The following is a 20,301-nucleotide window of genomic DNA, read 5'->3' on the forward strand; positions in this document are numbered from 1 at the left end:
ATGTTTTAAAAACTTCTGATAACATTAATATTAAAGAGAGAATTTCAACATTTTAAGAAAAGATGATATCTAATAAATGAATGTTACACAGATAAAATTGAACTGGTTGATAAAACCATACTTGTCTAATTACCTCTGAATCAACATCCCTACCACTGCCAAGTTAAGGTAATCCCGACAGCAGATGCTCCTCAGTAGAAGATTTTATTGTTTTTTCCTTTAACCCCCTGACATTTCTTTTGGATGACTTTCCTTGTATTGGACATTATTGTCATTAAAAAAAATTATCATTGTACTGTATAATAATCAGCTGTTTTTACTTCTGAGCATCCAGACATAAGGCAGGGAATCTCTCAGTGAAACAGGTTTCCAGGTGCAGGGTTGGCAGCAAATAACTTAAAAATGTAGTCTACTTGTTGAATCAGATTACAGTTCTGGATATTATAATTGGTATAAGATTATCAGTAACTGGAAGATTCTTAAACTTTTTTTTTTTAGGATTTCTAAATTTTTAAACAAAGGAAAAGACATCTTTTTCTTTTTAAGATGTTTTATTTATTTATTTATTTTTTAAGATTTTATTTATTTAGTTGAGAGAGACAGACAGCAAAAGAGAGCAGGACAGGGAGGAGAGGGAGAACCAGGCTTCCTGCTGAGCTGGGAGCGCATTGTGGGATTCGATGCTAGAACGCTGGGATCATGACCTGAGCTGAAGGCAGATGCTTAACTGACTGAGCCACCCAGGCGTCCTGAGATATTTTATTCTTAATAGAGGCTTGGAAAGTTAGGGTTTTTTTTTTTTTTTTTAAACTCTATCACTGTTGCTAGATTTATTCCTTTGTAGATGAAACTTGATAGTCCTTTTAATAACACATGCTTTATTCTGGTTTTAATAATTTTAACCATTTTTGTATTTAATTTTATATACTTCAAATCACCAGACCTTTTCAGTAGTTTGATTAAAAATACATATAGTATTAGATATCACAAAGTTTTTTGTGAATGTTGAGAGATTCTTGTTTCAATGTTTATTAGAAATATTAATCAGTTTAGGTAAGTAATCTTAAAAACTCATGACCTTCGTAAATTTAAGTAATAAGCTTTGTATATAAAAGAAAGGAAAGGAACTGCTTTGTGGCTTTGTTTTTAGTAGCCTGTCATTTTTCAAAAATAATGGTTAAGTGTGATGACAAAATAGTCTAAAAGTGGCCTTGGGAAACAGTCTTAAGTTTAATGAATAATTAATAAGTTATATTAAGTTACATAGTACCTTCTCGGATCGAGTCCATGTTTTCTTCTTAAAGTGTGCTCTTTAGCATTAGATAACAAGGTTGTTAAGTTAAAAACTTAAAAACTTTATAAGGAACCGTATTAAAGAACTAAAAATAATATGCTAAATGGCTTATTAGGAGGGGTGTGTGTGTGTGTGTGTGTGTGTGTGTGTGAATGTATGTATATTATTTCAAGGACATATATTTTCTGTTTACCTGGTACTAGCTTATAAAACTTCATTAGATTCTTGAGTAGATCAGAAAATTAAAGATATAATTGCATACCTTTTTTGTATGTTTTCAGATATTTTCATAATTTAATCTTCAGTTCACATGAATATAATAAAGAGGAGCCTGGGGTATCATCCTTTAAACAGTTCCTGATATATGTCATTTTGGAGATTTACTTAGTGGGTTTGTGAAAAATACTAGTATTTATTTTGACTTAATGACAGTTGAAGTTAATAGAAACAATAGTAAATTCCCTAAATAGTTATTTGAATGTATAAAGTCAAAACTTTTTTTTAATTCTCAAAACTAAAAATATGCTCTGATTTGACTTTCACCTTTTTGAAACTTTAGTACTTTGTATCTTAGTTACTGATCCACAGCTTTCTTTTAGTGAAATATTGTCAAGCATTATGAAAAGCCTCACTTGAGTTGTTTTAAAGTTTTCCTTTCAGTCTGTCAAATAATCATTCTGTCTTTTTAAAATTTAAAACGCTTAGAATTTTTTTTTTTTTCAGTTAAGTTAGAAACACCTTAGTAAATGTATTTTTAGAAACATTTTAAGGTCGTGTGGTTTGTCATTGCAGGTTTATCAAGTAGAAGATGTGTGTGAAGAAGAAATGCCTGAAGAGTCAGATGAATGTGTCCGGATGGACAGAACACCACCACCACCCACACTGTCTCCAGCAGCTATAACTGTGGGGAGAGAAGATTTGACTTCTGAACATCCTTTGTTAGGTAAGGAAATACCTAAATTTTGGAGAATTTTCTATTAGGTAAATGTTAATAATGTTTAGTAAACTTAATGATGTTTAATAACTGGAAATAGTATTAAGCTATTATGTAATTACAGCAAAATACAGATAGAATTCAAGATTTTTTAAAAATGAGGAACAGTAAAAACAGTTAATGAGGAACTACCCAAATAAAAAACATTCTGTAGCATTCTAATTTTTGGAAGTTTGCACAGATATATTTTATATGTCCATTAAGATTCATGTGTCAAGCTATTGTTTAAAAATTAGAATAAATTAGAATAATTCATTAAAAATTAGAATAAATCAGAGTACTATTAAAAGATTCCAGTTATGCTTTCCAGAAATCACAAAGCATTCTGAGTCATATCTGACATTCCTCATAATTGCTTATGATCCAGGCTGAGTCTGTTTTTAAAAGTCTTCACTTCTTTCCTAGACAGTTCTTAAATTAAACCTCACTAATTTTCACTAGAGACATGGATTAAAAAATTCTTGGCCTTAAGCATTTAAATTTTTATTCATTACTTTCGTGCTACTCATGCTGTGTACTCCTCACAATGTTAAAGTGACTGTGAATCCTAGGTGTTTTACTAAAACATTAGTATGACCTAGAGCCCAGTGTCTAGGTCCTAAAAAAGACAATAGTCCATGTTAGATTTTTATTTTTATTTATTTAATAAGAACTTTTCTTTCTTTTTTTTTTTCCCCTTTAAACATGGGGCTTGAACTCATGACCCTGAGATCAAGAGCTGCATGCTCTACTATCAGATTCTTTAAAAATTTATGAATAATGTATTTAGATTGGGGTTGGCAAACTATAGTTCATGCTTTAAATCTTTCCTGCTGCCTGTTTTTGCATGGCCCATGAGCTGAGGATGGTTTTAAAATTTTTAAATGGTTGAAAAAAAAATCAAAAGAAAAGTAATATTTTATGCCACGTGAAAATCATGCTGAATTCAAATTTCATTGTCCATAAAAACATTCTGTATAACACAGCTGCCTTTATGTATTCGAATATTGTCTTTACTTTTGCATTACTGTGGCAAAGAAGAGTAGTTGCAGAGCCCATATAGCTCTTCATAGAAAGTTTGCTGACCCTTGACCCAGATAATCCTAACCTTGATTCAGTCTTCCTTGTAAGTATTTAGTTCTCCTGAACTCCTCATGGCCCTTGTGATTATTTACAGTAAACAAGAACCACCATCACCTAACTGCAAACAAACTGTAACAGGACATTGACTTTGCTACCAAAGATACCCTTGCCCTCTCTCTTTTTTTTTTCAAGTGTGCCAGTGCTCTCACCCTTCCCTTCTCTCTGATTTCCTTCCTTACTATCAGTGCGAATCTCTGGAAAGCACAGAAGGGGGAAAATCAGTTTTCTTCCAATATTTTCTCCCTGCTGAGAAATAGAAAATGTTTAGTCAGTAAAATGATATAAAATGTTTAAGACAAGTTTAATACTATTGCCTGTGTTTATTCATAGTAATACCACAAAAGATAGATTTAGGAAAATCTATAGCATTAAATCTTTGTAGTTTCTCTGAACTGAAAATGGATTTAATGTTGCTGCAGATTGCCTGGAGTTTGATTTAAAGGCAGGAATAAAAGTTTAATTAGGTACTAACCTTGCATTGTGAGCATGATTTAATTACCTAAAAAATTATTAATGGTAATACAAAGAAAATTTAAACACTCCTGAAAAATTGGAACACAAAAACATCTTCATATTTTTTTCCTCAAGAATTCAGGGCAAGATCCTGTCAAGCAAATCCCTCTGGCTAAATTGTCTGAGTACAATGTAGACTTCTGAATGTTCCTGTAATTTACTTCATACTTACTACAGTGTGTATGAGGGGAAAAGCAAGCACAAATTGACTTTTAGAATAACTTTCATTAAATCATGAAATAAACTGACTTGCCAAAATAGAGGGATTTATTTCCATCCAGTATTCAGTTTTTATAAATCTTTAAAAATTGGGACGCCTGGGTGGCTCAGTTGGTTAAGCAGCTGCCTCCTGCTCAGGTCATGATCCCAGTGTCCTGGAATCGAGTCCCACATCGGGCTCCTCGCTTGGCAGGAAGCCTGCTTCTCCCTCTGCCTCTGCCTGCCGCTCTGTCTGCCTGTGCTCGCTCTCGCCGTCTCTCTCTCTCTCTCTCTCTCTCTCTGACAAATAAATAAATAAAATCTTTAAAAAAAAAATTTAAAAAATAAAAAAAATTAAAAAAAATTTTTTTAGAAGTGAAAAGCATCCATTAAAAAAGGTGGAAAAAGCTCATAGATCTTGCTTAGAAAATGAGACTGTGAATAGGCAGAGTTCTGTCAGTTGTGTTTTCTCTCCCAGTTACCGTAAATCTAGAGAGTGTAATAATTGTGTTTTTGTTCTGCTGTAATACATCAGTGTTTGTCATATGTTTTATTTTAACAGCTGATTATACACTGGCAAGTAACAGTTATTAGCGTCTTCAAAAAGTTAGTAACTTACAGCTCTAGTTTTAACAACACTTAGGATGTTAGAAGATGGGCGCATACGATCTAAAAATTAGTTAGAACATACATCAAGCAGTATCTTCTTAACAAACCATACTCTACTTGACACAGCTATACATATATTTAAAGCTTTTATTTATTTATTTATTTGACAGAGGGAGGGCACAAGTTAGGGGGAGGGGCTGAGGGAGAGGGAATCTCAAGCAGATTCTGTTGAGCTGGGAGCCTGACATGGGGCTCAGTGTCACAACCCTGAGATCATGATCTGAGCCAAAACCAAGAGTCAAATGCTTAACAGATTGAGCCACCCAGGTGCCCTAAGGTGGCTTTTATTTCTAAAATAACAAAGTATCTATAAATCTGTAAGGGACATTAAAATTTTATCTTATTTTTCAGTATCCCATAGATTTATATTTTCCTTCAAACAGACAAAAATACCTTTCAGTCCCACATTAGAGTTTTATAATTTTTATCCCTTTTCCTCTAGGAGTAAATGTGAAGATTTGGTATGTAGGATAGGATTTTCCTGGAGTTCTCCAGTTTGGTAAAGCAGGTGTACAATACTGTGTTTGTTCCCGAAATCAGCAAACTAGCATTTTCTGTTGACTATCTTGTTTAGTTTCTAATAAGGGATTGTGTAATTTTAAACTGTTTTTCCAGTGTAATTTACCTTGGTGGATTATTTGATGTGGCATTAATAAATGCCATATAATAGTGCTGTGATAAGCTATATTATGATATTAATCACAGTTTCTGAGTATGAATTGTTAGAGTTTTTCCATTTCTGAGATTATACAGATGATCAGTACACTATTTTCTTAGCTGAAATTTTATTCTTTAGGGATTCCTATTCTCTACCCAACTGGGCTGTATTTGAGCATCTTTGATAGTGGTGCTAACCCTTTTCTTACTAGTGGAGAGTAGTTACCCCAGCAATTAAGGACCCCCTGGGTTAGTATCCCAGCTCCATTACATAATTAGTTGTGTGCCCTTGGGTAAGTTACTTTATTTTTCTGTTTCCACACTATGAAATGGAGATAACAATAGTACCTACTCTTGGGCTAGTTTTGAGAGTTAAATGAGTTACAGGATGTGAGGCATTTACACAGTACCTGGCATGTAAGTGTTCAGTAAGTTGTAGTATTATCTTGAGACATATGCTATTTTTTTGTTACTTTTTTTAGACGTCTGTAATCACGGATATTTTTAGCTGCCAGCCGGTTCCATCTATCTACTTTAGTACATACAGTCAGTGAAGGTTTGGTGCTATCATATGGGTAGGTAAAGTCTGTCATAGGCTGTGGGGTCTCTCTTATTGTGGTCTTCAGAGGTTGAAGGGGAGGGATCACAGTGATCCAACCAATATTTTGCAGTTGCCTGATATTAAAGTGCTCTCCCAAACCGACATACACAGTGTCACTGAAGAGTTGTTAAAAAAAATTGTGTATGGATTTGGTTTAGCCTTACTACATGAAATAAAGATGATGCTGTGTAATCCTGTAAAAATCTCTACTTATTCTGTGGATTTGATGATCCTTTTTTATTTAAGTATACTTTCAGAGTACTCCCCCCCCCATGCATCTGGAATATATAAACAGGAACATAGGGAATTTAATATTTGTGTAGCTTGAAATTTTTTTTAAAAAGGAACAGTTTTCATAATCATTCTCAAATTGACATTCTAAAACACTTTTCATATCTTACAGGACAGTTCTTTTAACCAGGGTTGGAACAATCACTTTGAGCAAGTTATTCCCTTCTGTAAAGTGGGGATAGTAGTAGCTTCTATCTCATGAGATTAAATGAAAGTTCTTAGAATGGTGTTTTAAAGCACCAGATGTGGACTTTTATTGTTAATAAAGTTTATTCTGGAATTTTTTTTTCTTATTTGCTGCACAGAATGCTAAAGATAAAAAAAATGACTTTTTGTTTCAGAGCAAGTGGAATTACCTGCTGTGGCATCAGTCAGTGCTTCAGTAATTAAATCTCCGTCAGATCCTTCACATGTTTCTGTTCCTCCACCTCCACTCTTACTTCCAGCTGCTACCACAAGGAGTAATAGTACGTCGGTGCCCAGCAGCATTCCCAGTATAGAAAACAAACCTCCACAGGCTATTGTTAAACCACAGATCTTAACCCATGTTATTGAAGGCTTTGTGATTCAGGAGGGATTGGAGCCATTTCCTGTAAGTAGTAAGCAAATTTGTATTTTTTCAATTATTCAAGTGGCATTATCTTTAAATGAAGTATATTTGTTCTTTAATAAAATGCTAATAATTTTATTTCAAAAAAGTTGTCAATCTCTTATTTAGAATTTCTCTATATGTTATTTATATATTTCTAGAATTTTTATGCTAGCTATATATAAACTAAGGAAAAAATTTCAGGATATTAAGGATATCAATTTTATAATTTTTAGAGAAAGATAATGGGAAGTTTACTCTAGTAAAATAAAATTTTTTCTTTTTTTAAGAGGACTGAAATGACACCTAAAGTACATTATTTTTTAAAAAACAATGTTTCTTATATAATGCATACTTTGTGAACTTTAACTTGAGTGCATAAAATAATAATTTCCCAATGACCTGATACTTCTGAAGTTACCCAGTTGATGGTTTATAATTAGCAAGTAGATTTTCTCATTCTTAAATCTCAGCCTTCAGTCAAATTTTAAAAATGCCTTAAAATCTTCACTTCACGTTGGAGATGTTATTTCTGTCAGCATAAGTCTTATAAGTTGAGACTAGCTGTATATAATTTATATAATAATATCTAGAGATGAATATTTTTCCATAGAAAATAAATCAAAGACAAGTGGCCAAAGTCAAAGCCAAAATCTAAGACAAGAAAACAAAATAATTCATTTCAAAGGCATTTTATACCCATTTTTTTTAGATTCATGGGTGGTGAAGATTTTGCATTGTGTTCGTGGGTTGCCTCATCATTTGCTCTTGTATTCAGTTAACTGTGTTTTAAATTTGGGTCTCCTATAAGAATTCTGAGAGTGGAGCAATAGTCTTTTTTCCCTGCTCCTCAGGGTTTGGATCTTGGCAGTGCTGCATACAGTAATCTTTGTTAAGGTACTCAACCTTTATGATCTTAAGTTTTGCTCATCTGGCAAACAGAGATGATACTTGGCTGTGAGGGTTATTGTGAGGATTAGATATGCGCACGTTGTTCTTTGTAGTTCCTGGCACTTGTACCCATAGCTTCTGTTATTAACAGTGACAGTTATAACTTTTTTTCTGATTACAAAATTAATAATGTATTATTTTAAATGGAAAATACGAGAAATATACAGAGCAGATAATTCCCAGTAACATCACATGTGTATTATTTTACATATATATTTCGTATGATCAAGATTATTATATATATAGTTCTGCTTCTGTCACTTAGGATATTTAGAGCTTTTGTTTTCTTGTATGATTAATAGTACTTTGGAAACATTTTGAAAGGTTACATAATACTCCACTTTATGGAAACCATAATTTATGTAATCCTTGCATTATTGTTAGACATTTTAGGTTTCCATATTTAGTAATTTCTTTAGCACGAATTCCTAGAAGTACAGATATTGAATCACATTACATATGTATTAATAAGGCTCACGATATATATTGCCAAATTATTTTCTGGAAAGATTACTTATTTGCAGGGCGCCTGGGTGGCTCAATGGGTTAAACCTCTGCCTTTGGCTCAGGTCATCATTACAGGGTCCTGGCATCGAGCCCCACATCGGGCTCTCTGCTCAGCGGGAAGCCTGTTTCCCCCTCTCTGCCTGCCTCTCTGCCTACTTGTGATCTCTGTCTGTCAAACAAATAAATAAAATCTTAAAAAAAAAGATTACTTATTTGCTTTATTTTTATTTTTAAAGATTTTATTTTTAAGTAATCTCTACACCCAATGTGGGACTCAAACTTACAACCCCAGGATCAAGAATTACATGCTCTTCTGACAGGGGCTACCAGGTGCTCCTGGGAAGATTATTTAAATACAGTCTCACACCAGAAGTGTAAACTCTTAGCAGCACTGAGTATTACAGTTTCTTCAGCAATACCCTTCGTAAATTTTACTTGAGGTATATTAAATATACTAACTGAAATGAACAAAATTTAAGAATTCATGGTGGATAATTCTCTGAAGTTAAATGTAGAAATTTACAAATTTATAATAAGCTATCGTTCACCATCTGTGTCAGATATTGGAGACTTAACCAGCATTCTTAAAGGAGGTTCTATTTCAAATTTGCTAAAGGTTCACTTGCAAATCAGTAAATATTTTTGGTCTGGATTGTTTTTGCTGAAAACATTTCTAAAATAAGTAGTATTTTTTTTTTAATTTTTTTTTTTAAAGATTTTATTTATTTGACAGAGAGAGATCACAAGTAGACAGAGAGGCAGGCAGAGAGAGAGAGAGAGAGAGGGAAGCAGGCTCCCTCCTGAGCAGAGAGCCCGATGCGGGACTCGATCCCAGGACCCTGAGATCATGACCTGAGCCGAAGGCAGCGGCTTAACCCACTGAGCCACCCAGGCGCCCCTAAAATAAGTAGTATTTATGACTTAACCAAGTATATTGAATTATAAGTATTTTGTTACTGATTTTCATGTTAATGTTTGAGGATTTTTCCATTTCTTTTTGTGATTATAATGGATTAGGTTGCTGAACTAGGAGTCAGGAGACCTGAGTTCTAGTCCTGATTCTGCTTTTGTAAAGAAACCACCTAAACACTAACATTAGTTCACTTATCTTTAAAGTACGTACAGTAGTGATCTATCTTAAAGAGACAACCCTAGGAGTAAAAAGCTTTGTGCATGAAAAATAAATCTTAAAAGTTGTTGCACGAAGAAAATAAGGATACTGGCTAATCAAAATTTATTACAGATTTTTATTATTTATTTATTTATTTAAAAAAAACTTATTTAGTTCAGTGAGAAAGAGAGCATGAGCTAGCACAGGGGTTGGGTGTAAGGGGTCAAGGGAGAGGGAGAGAGAGTCGTAGGCAGACTCCATGCTTAGCGTGGAGCCCCAGAGCAGGGCTTGATCTGATCTCATGACCCTGAGATCATGACCTGGGCTGAAACCGAGTCAGATGCCTGACTGTGCCACCCTATTACTGCATTTTAAAGACATTTTAAACTACTTGCCTAAACTAGGATACTCGGTTCCATTTGACAAGAGACTTTGAAGCATACGTAGTGCTGATGACTTGAATTACGAACTGTTGATGTCCAGATTGCCTAAAATTTTCTTAAGGAATAAAGCACTTAGTGAATCAGTTCAGCTGATCAGTTGAACAAGTAAATTAGCACAGATACTATCCATTCCAAGAGGTTTTTTAACGAAGTTATTTCTGAAAGTCCTCTTAAAAGATTATTTTTTTCTCTTTTTCTTTTAAAGGTAAGTCGTTCATCTTTGCTAATCGAACAACCTGTGAAAAAAAGGCCTCTTTTGGATAATCAGGTGATAAATTCTGTATGTGTTCAGCCAGAGCTACAGAATAATACAAAGCATGCAGATAATTCATCTGACACAGAGATGGAAGACATGATTGCTGAAGGTTTGTGGATTTTACTTAAGATACTGTTTAAATTAACTTTGACTTCTACCATTTGAAACAGGATATGGATTTTTATTCTACACATATTTTCATACACTAAGAAGCTATTCACTTTTTATTATTACATAATGCATTATTTAACTGAAGTAAATGAAAAGCTAATCAGACTTTTAATGGCTACATCATTCAAATAGAAAGATTGATGTTTAATTTGCATAATGTCAATTTGACTTTTGAAGGAGTGTGGGAGGGAAAGTTCTACAATGTATGAAAGTAATTTAGAATTTTAGCATCAAAGCAATCAGTTCTCTTTTTTTCCTAAGCAGAGTTAACTAAGTGTTTTACTGAGTTTGCTTAAAAATTTAAAGCTCTTGGGTTGTTTGGTTTTAGACTTTTCTGTATCCTGATGTTTGATGTCAGGTAGGTGTTACAGTTGTATTAAGGATCTACTTGTCAATCAAGAGGAGATTAAATTTGTTCAAAGAGGAAAATATCACTAAATCTTAATGTCAGAGATTTCCTTTTTTTTTTTTAAGATTTTATTTATTTATTTGACACAGAGACAGACAGACAGTGAAAGAGGGAATACAAGCAGTGGGGATGGGAAAGGGAGAAGCAGGCTTCCTGCCGAGCAGGGAGCCTTTGGGATCACCACCTGAGCGGAGGGAAGGCAGACGCTTAACTACTGAGCCACTCAGGTGCCCCCAGAGATTCCTTCTTTATAGATGTCAGTATAATAGTGAAATACTCCAGAAAAGTCAGTTGTATACAAAATGACTATAGGAAAACAAACACAAATAAATGCAGAAGTGATATATTTTATTTTTTATTGATTCTGATCATGGCCCTGTAATTGTGATACAGTTTAGTCAAATAGCATTTAGTATAGCCAGAGGGCTCTACAGTAGTGATTTAGTTAATATCTGTGTCTAAGTAATTATCCTTAATATCTTAGTATATTTCATGTAAAATTAATTTTCACATGTTTATTGAGCATATACTATATGTGCCTGTACTTTGGCGAATCAAGCAAAATAGTATGCTTGTAAACAAAATAGTCTTTGCCCACGGTTTTTCTGTTTCTTCAAAGCAAGGCACCTCTGTCATTGTCAGTAAGTTATAAACTGTTGAAATGTATTCATCACTGGTTTACCTTTTATTTGAACCGCAAAGAGTATGTTAGTAGTATAAAATTTGGTTTTTACTGCTAACTTATATTGAGATCACTGTGATTTTTTTCACTTTAAAAGAATGTTAACAATGAAAAATTTCAAACATACATAAATTTAGAATTCTATAATGACTCCTTGCTCACCCAGACTCAACATTGTTACCCAATTTCAAACATAATTTTTGCCATTCTAGCTTCATCTATCCCTTTTGTTTTCCTCCCTCCATTCCCCCTTCTCTTTCTCTATTGCCTTTCTCTTTATCTTATCTTCCCCCTTTCTGTTAAAAAAAAAAAATTCATAGTCCTCATTTCATTTCACTGGTATATAATTCATTGTGCATTTCTAAAAAATATACATTTTCTTATGTAACTATAATGCTACATCACACAAAACAATATTAACAGTAGTTCTTTAGGGTCATTTCATACCTGGTTCATATTGAGATTTCCTTATTTATATAATTGTGTAAATTTTTATAAATATCCTTTTATAGTTATTTTTCAAATCAGTATCTAGACAGTGAATACATTTTGGCTTTTATTATGAACTTAATTTCACTTAATTCCTGAATACTTTGTTATGCATAGTATTTTATCTGAGAAAATGTTTCATTTGAGATGAAGAGTAGTAAAGATGAATATGCAGGGTTTTGTTTTTTTTTTTCTTTTTTTGGTTGTGGGGAGGGCCAAAGGGAGAAGGAGAGAGAATTTCATGCAGGCTCTATCTCTGGCACGGGGCCTAATTCGAGGCTTGATCTCACAACCCCATGAGCATGACCTGAGCCAAAACCAAGTGTCGGATGCTTAGCTGACTGAGCTACCCAGGTACCCTGCAGGAATTTTTTTTTTCCTTGCCTATAACTACAAGAAGTGAATAAATGAAAGTTCTAAGCTAAAAAGCATATATAATATGCCCTATTGTGCGTACACATTGGAGAAAAATGGAAAATTGGTTAGGAAGCTTCACAGCATAGGTCATGATACTCATGGTTTATAATATAATAGACATACAGCCTATATTAGACTGTGGTTGAACCTGGGAGGAGCTTTTGATCTAGTAGGAACTAGTGAATTTAAGATAACTAAGGAGTAACATGTGGTAAGTTTTAAATGAATTGTATAGATGGTAAGAACTTGGGACCTAAAAACTGATTTTAAAACCAGTTGAGATCAACCATGCTGTGCTTTTAAAACCACAATGAGGTATCACCTCACACCAGTCAGAATGGCTAGTATCAAAAAGACGAGAAATAGCAAGTGTTGGAGAGAATGTGGAGGAAAGGGAGCCCTCATGCACAGTTGATGGCAATGTAAATTGGTGCAGCCACTCTGGAGAATAGTATAGTGGTTCCTCAGAAAACTAAAAAAAGATGTACCATATTAATTCCACTTCTGGGTATTTACCCAAAGAAAATGAAAACACGAATTTAAAAAGATATATGTACCCCTATGTTTACTGTAGCATTATTTACAGTAGCCAAGATATGGAAGCAACTTAAGTGTCCGTCATCAATAGATGAATGAATGAAGAAGATGTGGTATATATACACAATGGAGTATTTCTCAGCCATAAAAAAGAATGAAATCTTGCCATCTGTGACAACATGGACGGACCTATAGGGTATTATGTTAAATGAGATAATCCATACTGAGCAAGACAAATACCCTATGATTTCACTCATACGTGGAATCTAAAAAATAAGACAAGCAAACAAATAACAATAGAAAGAAGCAGACTTATAAATATGGAGAACAAACTGGTGGTTGCCGAAGGAGAGAGGGTGAGAGGATGGGTGAAATTGGTGAAGGAGATTAAAAGGTACAAACTTCCAGTTATAAATAAGTCACAGGGTTGAAAAGTGTACAGGATAGAGAATATAGTGACTAATATTGTAATATACTTGTAACAAGTATTTCATAATGAATATAATTGCTGAATGACCACCTTTTGCACCAAACAGTCATTTTATTTTTTATTTTTTATTTTTTTTTTCAAAGAGTCATTTTAAATGTTATATGTCAAGTATATTTCAATTTAAAAAAACCTGGTTGATGGAATGTTCTGAATGTGTCTGTTAAATCCATCAGGTCCAGTATGTCATTACTGTCGATTATATCCTTTATGTTTGTTATTAACTGTTTTATGTATTTGGGTGCTCCTTGTTGGGTGCATAAATAATTACAGTTGTTATATCTTCTTATTGAATTGTCCCTTTCATTATAGTGTCCTTTGTCTCTTCTTACAGTCTTTGTTGTAAAGTCTCTTTTATCTGATTGCTGTCCCAGCTTTCTTTTGACATCCATTTGCATGATAAATGTTTCTTCATCCCCTCGCTTTCAATCTACAGGTGTCTTTCTGTCTGACATGAGTCTGTTGTAGGCAGCATATAAATGGGTCTTGTTTTTTATCCACTTTGTCATCCTACGTCTTTTGATTGGAGTGTTTAGTCCAGTTACATTCAAAGTAATTATTAATAGATATGTACTTATTGCCATTTTGTTACTTGTTTAATGGTTGTTTCTGTAGAACACTTGAAAATAATGCAAACTGGTACAACCACCATGGGAAACTGTATGGAGTTTCCTCAAAAAATTAAAAATAGAACTACTCTGTAGTCCAATAATAGCGCTATTAGGTGTTTACCCCTGAAAAACAAAACCACTAATTCAGAAGGATACATGCACCCCTGTGTTTATTGAATCATTATTTACAATAGCCAAACTATGAAAGCAGCCCAAGTGTCCATCAATGGATGAATGGATAAAGAAGATGTGGCATATACATATAATGGAATATTACTCAGCCATAAAAAAGAATGAAATCTTGCCATTATAACAACATGGATAGAGTTAGGGAATATAATGCTGTGTAACATGAGTCAGAGACAGACAGATACCATATGACCTCACTCATGTGGAATTTAAGGACCAAACAAGCAAAGGGAAAAAAGAAAGACTAAGAAACATACTCTTAACTATAGAGAACAAACTGGCTACCAGAAGGGAGGTAGGTGAAATAATGATGGGGATTAAAGAATATGCTTATTGTAGTGGAAAACAACGACAACAAACCTGGCTTTATTGCCAGTTTGCTAAGTTTCCTTTAGAGATGGGATTTGACCTGGGTCTTGGATGATAAAACATAGATAACAAACAGGAAGAACCTTTCAGGTTGGAACCATGAATAAATGTACAAAGGATGTTCACATAACTCTAGGAGGGGACAACAAGGAGTAGACTGTGGGCTTAGAGAAATAGAAGTTAGACTGATAAAATCAGATTCTAGAGTATTTTGGATATTTGACCAAGTTGTTAGGAGTTATCTTGTCAAGAGGATGGTTGCTGAAGATTTTTAGACAGATTAAATGAAAAGAATGTTTTTGGAAGCTGCCGGTAATCTGTAGGATGAACATAGGTTTGGTATGTAATTGATACTTGTAGTTATAGTGGGAAGAGGAAGGAAAGGATGTATGGAAGACAAGGCAAAGGGTAGTTTCACAAGGTAAGTTACCAGAGTAAAGAAAAGGAAGATTTAAAGATGACTAATCTATGCATTGAGTAGTAAATAAGCCATAGAGATCTAATGCATAGTGTAATGAATATAGACAACAGTATTGCTTAGAGACTAAAACTTAAGTATTCCAATCACTAAAAAGAAAGGATAATTATGTAAAGTGATAGAGGGTGATGGAGGTGCTAAATATTGCAACAACAACAAGCATAATATGTAAATGTACCAAATTAACACATTGTACAATTAAATTTGCACAATGTTATAAGGTAAATATAGTCAAAAAAGATTAATCTGTTTCACAGTGGAGCTTTATTTACATAGAGTATGCCAAATTTTTAAATACTTCATAATTTCCCAAGGTAATTTTATAAAGTGTTTCTATTACTGTGTGTTTTAGTGTTTAGTTTATGGGAAGTGGTATAGAGTGAAATGGCGAAGTCATTTGTTTACTGTTATTAGTAGTAAATACAGTTTAATTCAGTACTTAAAAACTTAGTGTAAGGATTATTCTCTTTTTAAAGGACAGTTTCTATTTCTATTTGGAGTGGTTCTGTAACTAGTATCTCCAACCAGTAGATTGTGATTTACCAAAATATCTTTTGTCTCCCATGGTAAATCATATTGATAATGATTTCTATCTCATTGCCTCCCTCTTTTGCTTCATACCATTAAGTGACCTCAAGTTTTACGAAAATTAAAAAGTAACTGCTCCTCCCACACAAAAAATGGGACATCTCTTAGTTAGGATATATGTTTGGCCACTCCATTAGAAACCCAGAATAATATTTGATTAAATAAGGTAGAAGTTTAATTTTTGCCCAAAGGCAGGCAGGTGTTGAACACCTAAGATGCCAGCAAGTTACAATTCTCTCATCCCTAGAATGTTGCTTTTGTTTCCAAGATAGCTAATTTTCATTTTCACATTCTAATCAGTGAGATGGGAGAAAAGGATACCACCTGGAATTTGCAAGCATTTCCGTTCACATGTCATGGATGGCTACACCTAGGGCAGTAACTAGTTTTTATTTTCAGAGCCCATATACCTTGCTGAAATTTAGGATTTTGTTACTGTGGGAAAAAAGCGAAGAATGGACATTGGAGAATTACCAGCTGTCTATGCCATAGACTTCCATCTTTATTAGCTAAAGCAACAGTTTTTTGTCTCTGTAATTTTTTATTCACAAATGTCAAAAAGTAGCCTTGGTAATACCAAATTTGTTAAAATTCTGACAAACATGAGAACAGGGATTTTTGAATGTTAATGTTCCTCTCTTCATTAGGAGAAGTAAAACTGACGTTCATTTTTTGTTACGTTGTCTGTCCTTAGACCATACCTGTTTGGATCTCCCCTCTCTCACCAGCAAAAACACATTCTTCTCCTTTGTAAGGGATTCTAACCTTTCAATATCAAGTATTACATATTGCTACATTAGTGAATACAAGCTTTTTAAATCTTTCAGTATGGTCTGGAAATGGAACAACTTGACTAGATTCTTTGGGGCCAGACTGGTGTCATTGGTGGTGGAGTGAGAGAACCTGTCTCCTGTCAGATCAGGTTACAAGCATGACAAAGTGAAAACAATGCTGGAAGTTATGACATCAGTTCCCGGGAATGTGTTGTTGAGCCGCAGTTGTTCAGAAGCCATTTCTAGGTCATTGGAAGGAGCAATTTTAATTTTACTTGTTTTGAGACTCTTTCTTATTGCTACTCACCAGATGACTTGCTTCTGAAGGTAGTCCTGAAAAATTTTTTTTATAGTGAACTCTTGCTAGTTCATGATTTGATCAGTCATGTTGATATATTTGGATGTCCCTTGGAACTTCAGATATTTCACAGTATGTTTTTTAGTAGTTCTTGTGGTCTTACCTTGACTTAGCACTTTGCTGTTTGCTTCTTCAGTAACACTAGGATACTATGCTTAAATTTTCTGAGTACTTGTCATCCATGTCTACATTTCAGAGTCCCTTTCTTCATCTTTTTTTTTTTTTTTTAATTTTATTTATTTGACAGAGACACAGCAAGAGAGGGAACACAAGCAGGGGGCGTGAGAGAGGGAGAAGCAGGCTTCCTGCTGAGCAGGGAGCCTGATGCAGGGCTCAATCCCAGGACCCTGGGATCATGACCTGAGCTGAAGGCAGACGCTTAAATACTGAGCCACCCAGGTGCCCTTGTATCTGTATTTTCTACCGTATACTGCAGACCTTTGAAAATGTTCTCTTACATGCTCCTCTAAAATCCAGCATATCAGAAGTTTAGTTTCTTTTTGAAGTCATCCTCATTCTGTCCAGTTACAATTAAGTATTCTCTGCTATGTATCTTCATAGCACCATGCACCAAAATTCATATCCTGCACAGTACTTTCTGAGAGCGTTCTTCCTGAAGGTTTTGCCTTATTCATCTTCATTTCTTTTACACTGCTCAATAAAGTTATTTGCCCATTTTAAGTATGTTGGATTTTAGCAAGATGAACCTTTAAAAATGCATTGCTTATTTATACAGAGATAACTCCATAAAATGTTTATGGAGGAGTAAGAGGGAATTGGTGGTTGCAGTTGTTTTTGGAGTATTTTCCTTGCCACAGTGGCTTATCCATTGAAAAGTTAAAAGACCATTCCTTTAAGTTTCCTGGAAGGACTGAACTAGCTGTATCCAACTGAAGTAGATGCTAAAAGAAAATCTGCCACAATTAAATTTTTGGAAGTTTTTTCCTTTGTTTCTTTTTTAGAGACATTAGAAGAAATGGACAGTGAGTTGCTCAAGTGTGAATTCTGTGGGAAGATGGGATATGCTAATGAATTTCTCCGGTCAAAACGATTCTGCACTATGTCCTGTGCCAAAAGGTATTTCTATTCCCTTGACTTTCCTAAAGCGGAAACGAACAACCATTGTAAGAAACCCAAAAAACTTGTAGAGTGTACAAGCAGCCAAAACTAGATACGATAATATAGAGGAAGAATATCAAATAGGCATTATTTGGAGTTACTTTGATATTTAGTTATTAAATTTTGCTCTGTAAGAGTTACGTATTCATAACACTTACAGTGAGTTTTATAGCATATTCTAACATAGAAGTAGCAATCTCCTGGCAAGAATATGCTTAGGAGAATGTCTCTTGTGAACTAGTCCTTAACGTATCAAAACAGTATTTGTTTTATCACCTCATTGTTTGATCAGTATGAAAATACCAGGATTTAAACTGGTTTTGTTTTGTTTTAAACTGTTTTCATTATATTCATATTATAAATATGTTATATTCATTATATGCATATCTGTTCATATATTACTCCTGTTTATCCTGGGTTTTTAAGTGGGACAGCTGCGGCACAAGTTCCCCACATTGTTAAATCATCAGAGAGCAAAATAGGTCTTTTCTAAATCTATTTTCAATAGTAATTTTAGAGGTAAACCGTATTCATAACTAAAGAAGTATCTTCCTTGTTTTCATCACATGTTTAGTTTACATTAAAAAAAAACTCTGATTTTGATAATCAGTCCTAATACAGGTATTGACCATGGGGGTGAAGTGTATGCACAGGTTATTTTGAAGTTTGTTCTCTATTCCAGAAAGTGATTATTCTCTTAAATAATATAAGATCTTAATTGTTTGTATGTAGAATTTTCTTGCATGAACACATTATATTGTATGGTGCCACTACAAGATACTTAGTAAAACTTAAGTTAAAAAAATAATCAGAGTATTTTCCTTCAAAAATGGCTTCATTTGGTTTCTTAGTTAGTTGTCAGTCTTTTATTTACATATTATCTCGTGTTATTGATAGCCCTAACCAAGTTATGTAACTGCTGTTTTAACTTGGGAGTTTTCCAGTTTGCATACACCACAAAAAAGATGAGTGGCTCTCTGATTCTAAGTGATTAAAACTCTGAGGGAAAAGGATGGCCTTTCAGAATATTTTAAATGTTTTGACTGTTAAATATTTTAGGACATTTAACACTACCATAACTCCTCCCAGAGGTGATTGATTGCTGAGCTGTCAAGTTACTATACCTTTAGGTGAACCTCTTTAGGGGTGAGGGATCCTAATATAAGGGAAATGCAGATGAGAGATTAAGGAGGAAAGGGTAAATTAGGTCAGGGAAGAACTGCTATCTACATGTCTGCCTTGGAGATCTAGATATTTAGGGACTAAATACCAAGTGTAGGGTTAGTCTCTATTCTCTGGTCAGTGGGGAAGGACGTTTTGTAGATTGCTGTGACTGGAAATCAGACACCTATAGAGCAGTGCGCACAGACCAGTGTATTGAATGCAGCAAAAGTTTGTTGAGTTGTTTTAGGGTAAAATGAAGTGGCCATCAGGGCACTTAAAAAAAAAAGGTTTTAGGGAAAAAAATAGCTTATTCATTTTCATTGTCATAAACATAGATGAGGAAAATTTATTTTGGTATCTGTATATTGGTCCTAGAATAGTTATCAACAGCAAAGTTCATTTGAATTTATTTTTGTCCTTTTCCTGAGAAATCTTCTTAGATTAAGAGTTTTGAAAATAAAAAATTACAGTGGCAGTTCTATATGTGTAAAAAAGGAACTATATGTATTTTTCTTTGCCTTTCTTTAGCTTTTCAGAAATTCGTTTCTTAGATTATTTCTTTTCGCTCTTCTTTCTAGGGAAGGGGTTGGCAAACTGTACCCAGGCCAGATCCTTCCTGTAGCCTATTTTTGGATGGTGCCTGAGCTAAGGATGGTTCTTAAATTTTGAGATGGTTGGGAAAAAACGAAAAGAATAACATTTCATAACACATGAAAATTATGTGAAATTCAAATTTTGGTCTAAGTAAAATTTTATTGCAGCACAGCCATGCTCATTCACTATTGTTGATGGCTGCTTTCATGTTAACAGTTGCAGAGTGGAGTAGTTCTGACAGACACTTGGATTGTCCACAAAGCTTAAAGTACTTATGTTTGGCCCTTTGTAGAAAAAGTCTGCCTGCCTGTTCTAGGCCTTGAAACCCAGTAAACAGCATAGGACTCTTTCAAACTGTCATCATGCCTTATAAAGATCTATATTAAAAACTACTAGTCTGTTTTGATAAAATGAAAATACTCTTTCAGCTAATTTTAAAGAATTAGGTGTATTCGAATGTCGTGAATAGTGAGAACTATGAATTCCTTGTGTAACTCTGAAATCTTAACTTTATAGTATTTTCACTCTTTGATTTCAGTAATATTTGAAAAATATTTGAAAAAGTACTAGCCATTTGAGATTTCCTCTTCTTTACTCTGTTAACTTCTTTATATTAATCTCTCTCCAGAAATGATTACTTGAGAAAACTTAAGTGTGAACATCTACATAA

General features: G+C 34.0%; 1 protein-coding gene across 2 annotated transcripts in view; it reads left to right on the forward strand.

Moving 5' to 3' along the window:
- Positions 1 to 20,301, forward strand: part of LOC111148550 (polyhomeotic homolog 3) — a 73,791-nt gene that overhangs the window by 42,124 nt on the left and 11,366 nt on the right. For both annotated transcript variants that reach the window (XM_022505195.1, XM_022505206.1), the window contains 4 exons: positions 2,087 to 2,237; positions 6,681 to 6,931; positions 10,146 to 10,305; positions 17,717 to 17,831. In XM_022505195.1, coding sequence (XP_022360903.1) covers positions 2,087 to 2,237; positions 6,681 to 6,931; positions 10,146 to 10,305; positions 17,717 to 17,831 — 677 coding nt within the window. The remainder of the gene's footprint in view (positions 1 to 2,086; positions 2,238 to 6,680; positions 6,932 to 10,145; positions 10,306 to 17,716; positions 17,832 to 20,301) is intronic.

Source organism: Enhydra lutris, unplaced genomic scaffold (genome assembly GCF_002288905.1).
Source record: "Enhydra lutris kenyoni isolate GAN:26980312 unplaced genomic scaffold, ASM228890v2 scaffoldscaffold2, whole genome shotgun sequence".
Taxonomy (NCBI): Eukaryota; Metazoa; Chordata; class Mammalia; order Carnivora; family Mustelidae; genus Enhydra; species Enhydra lutris.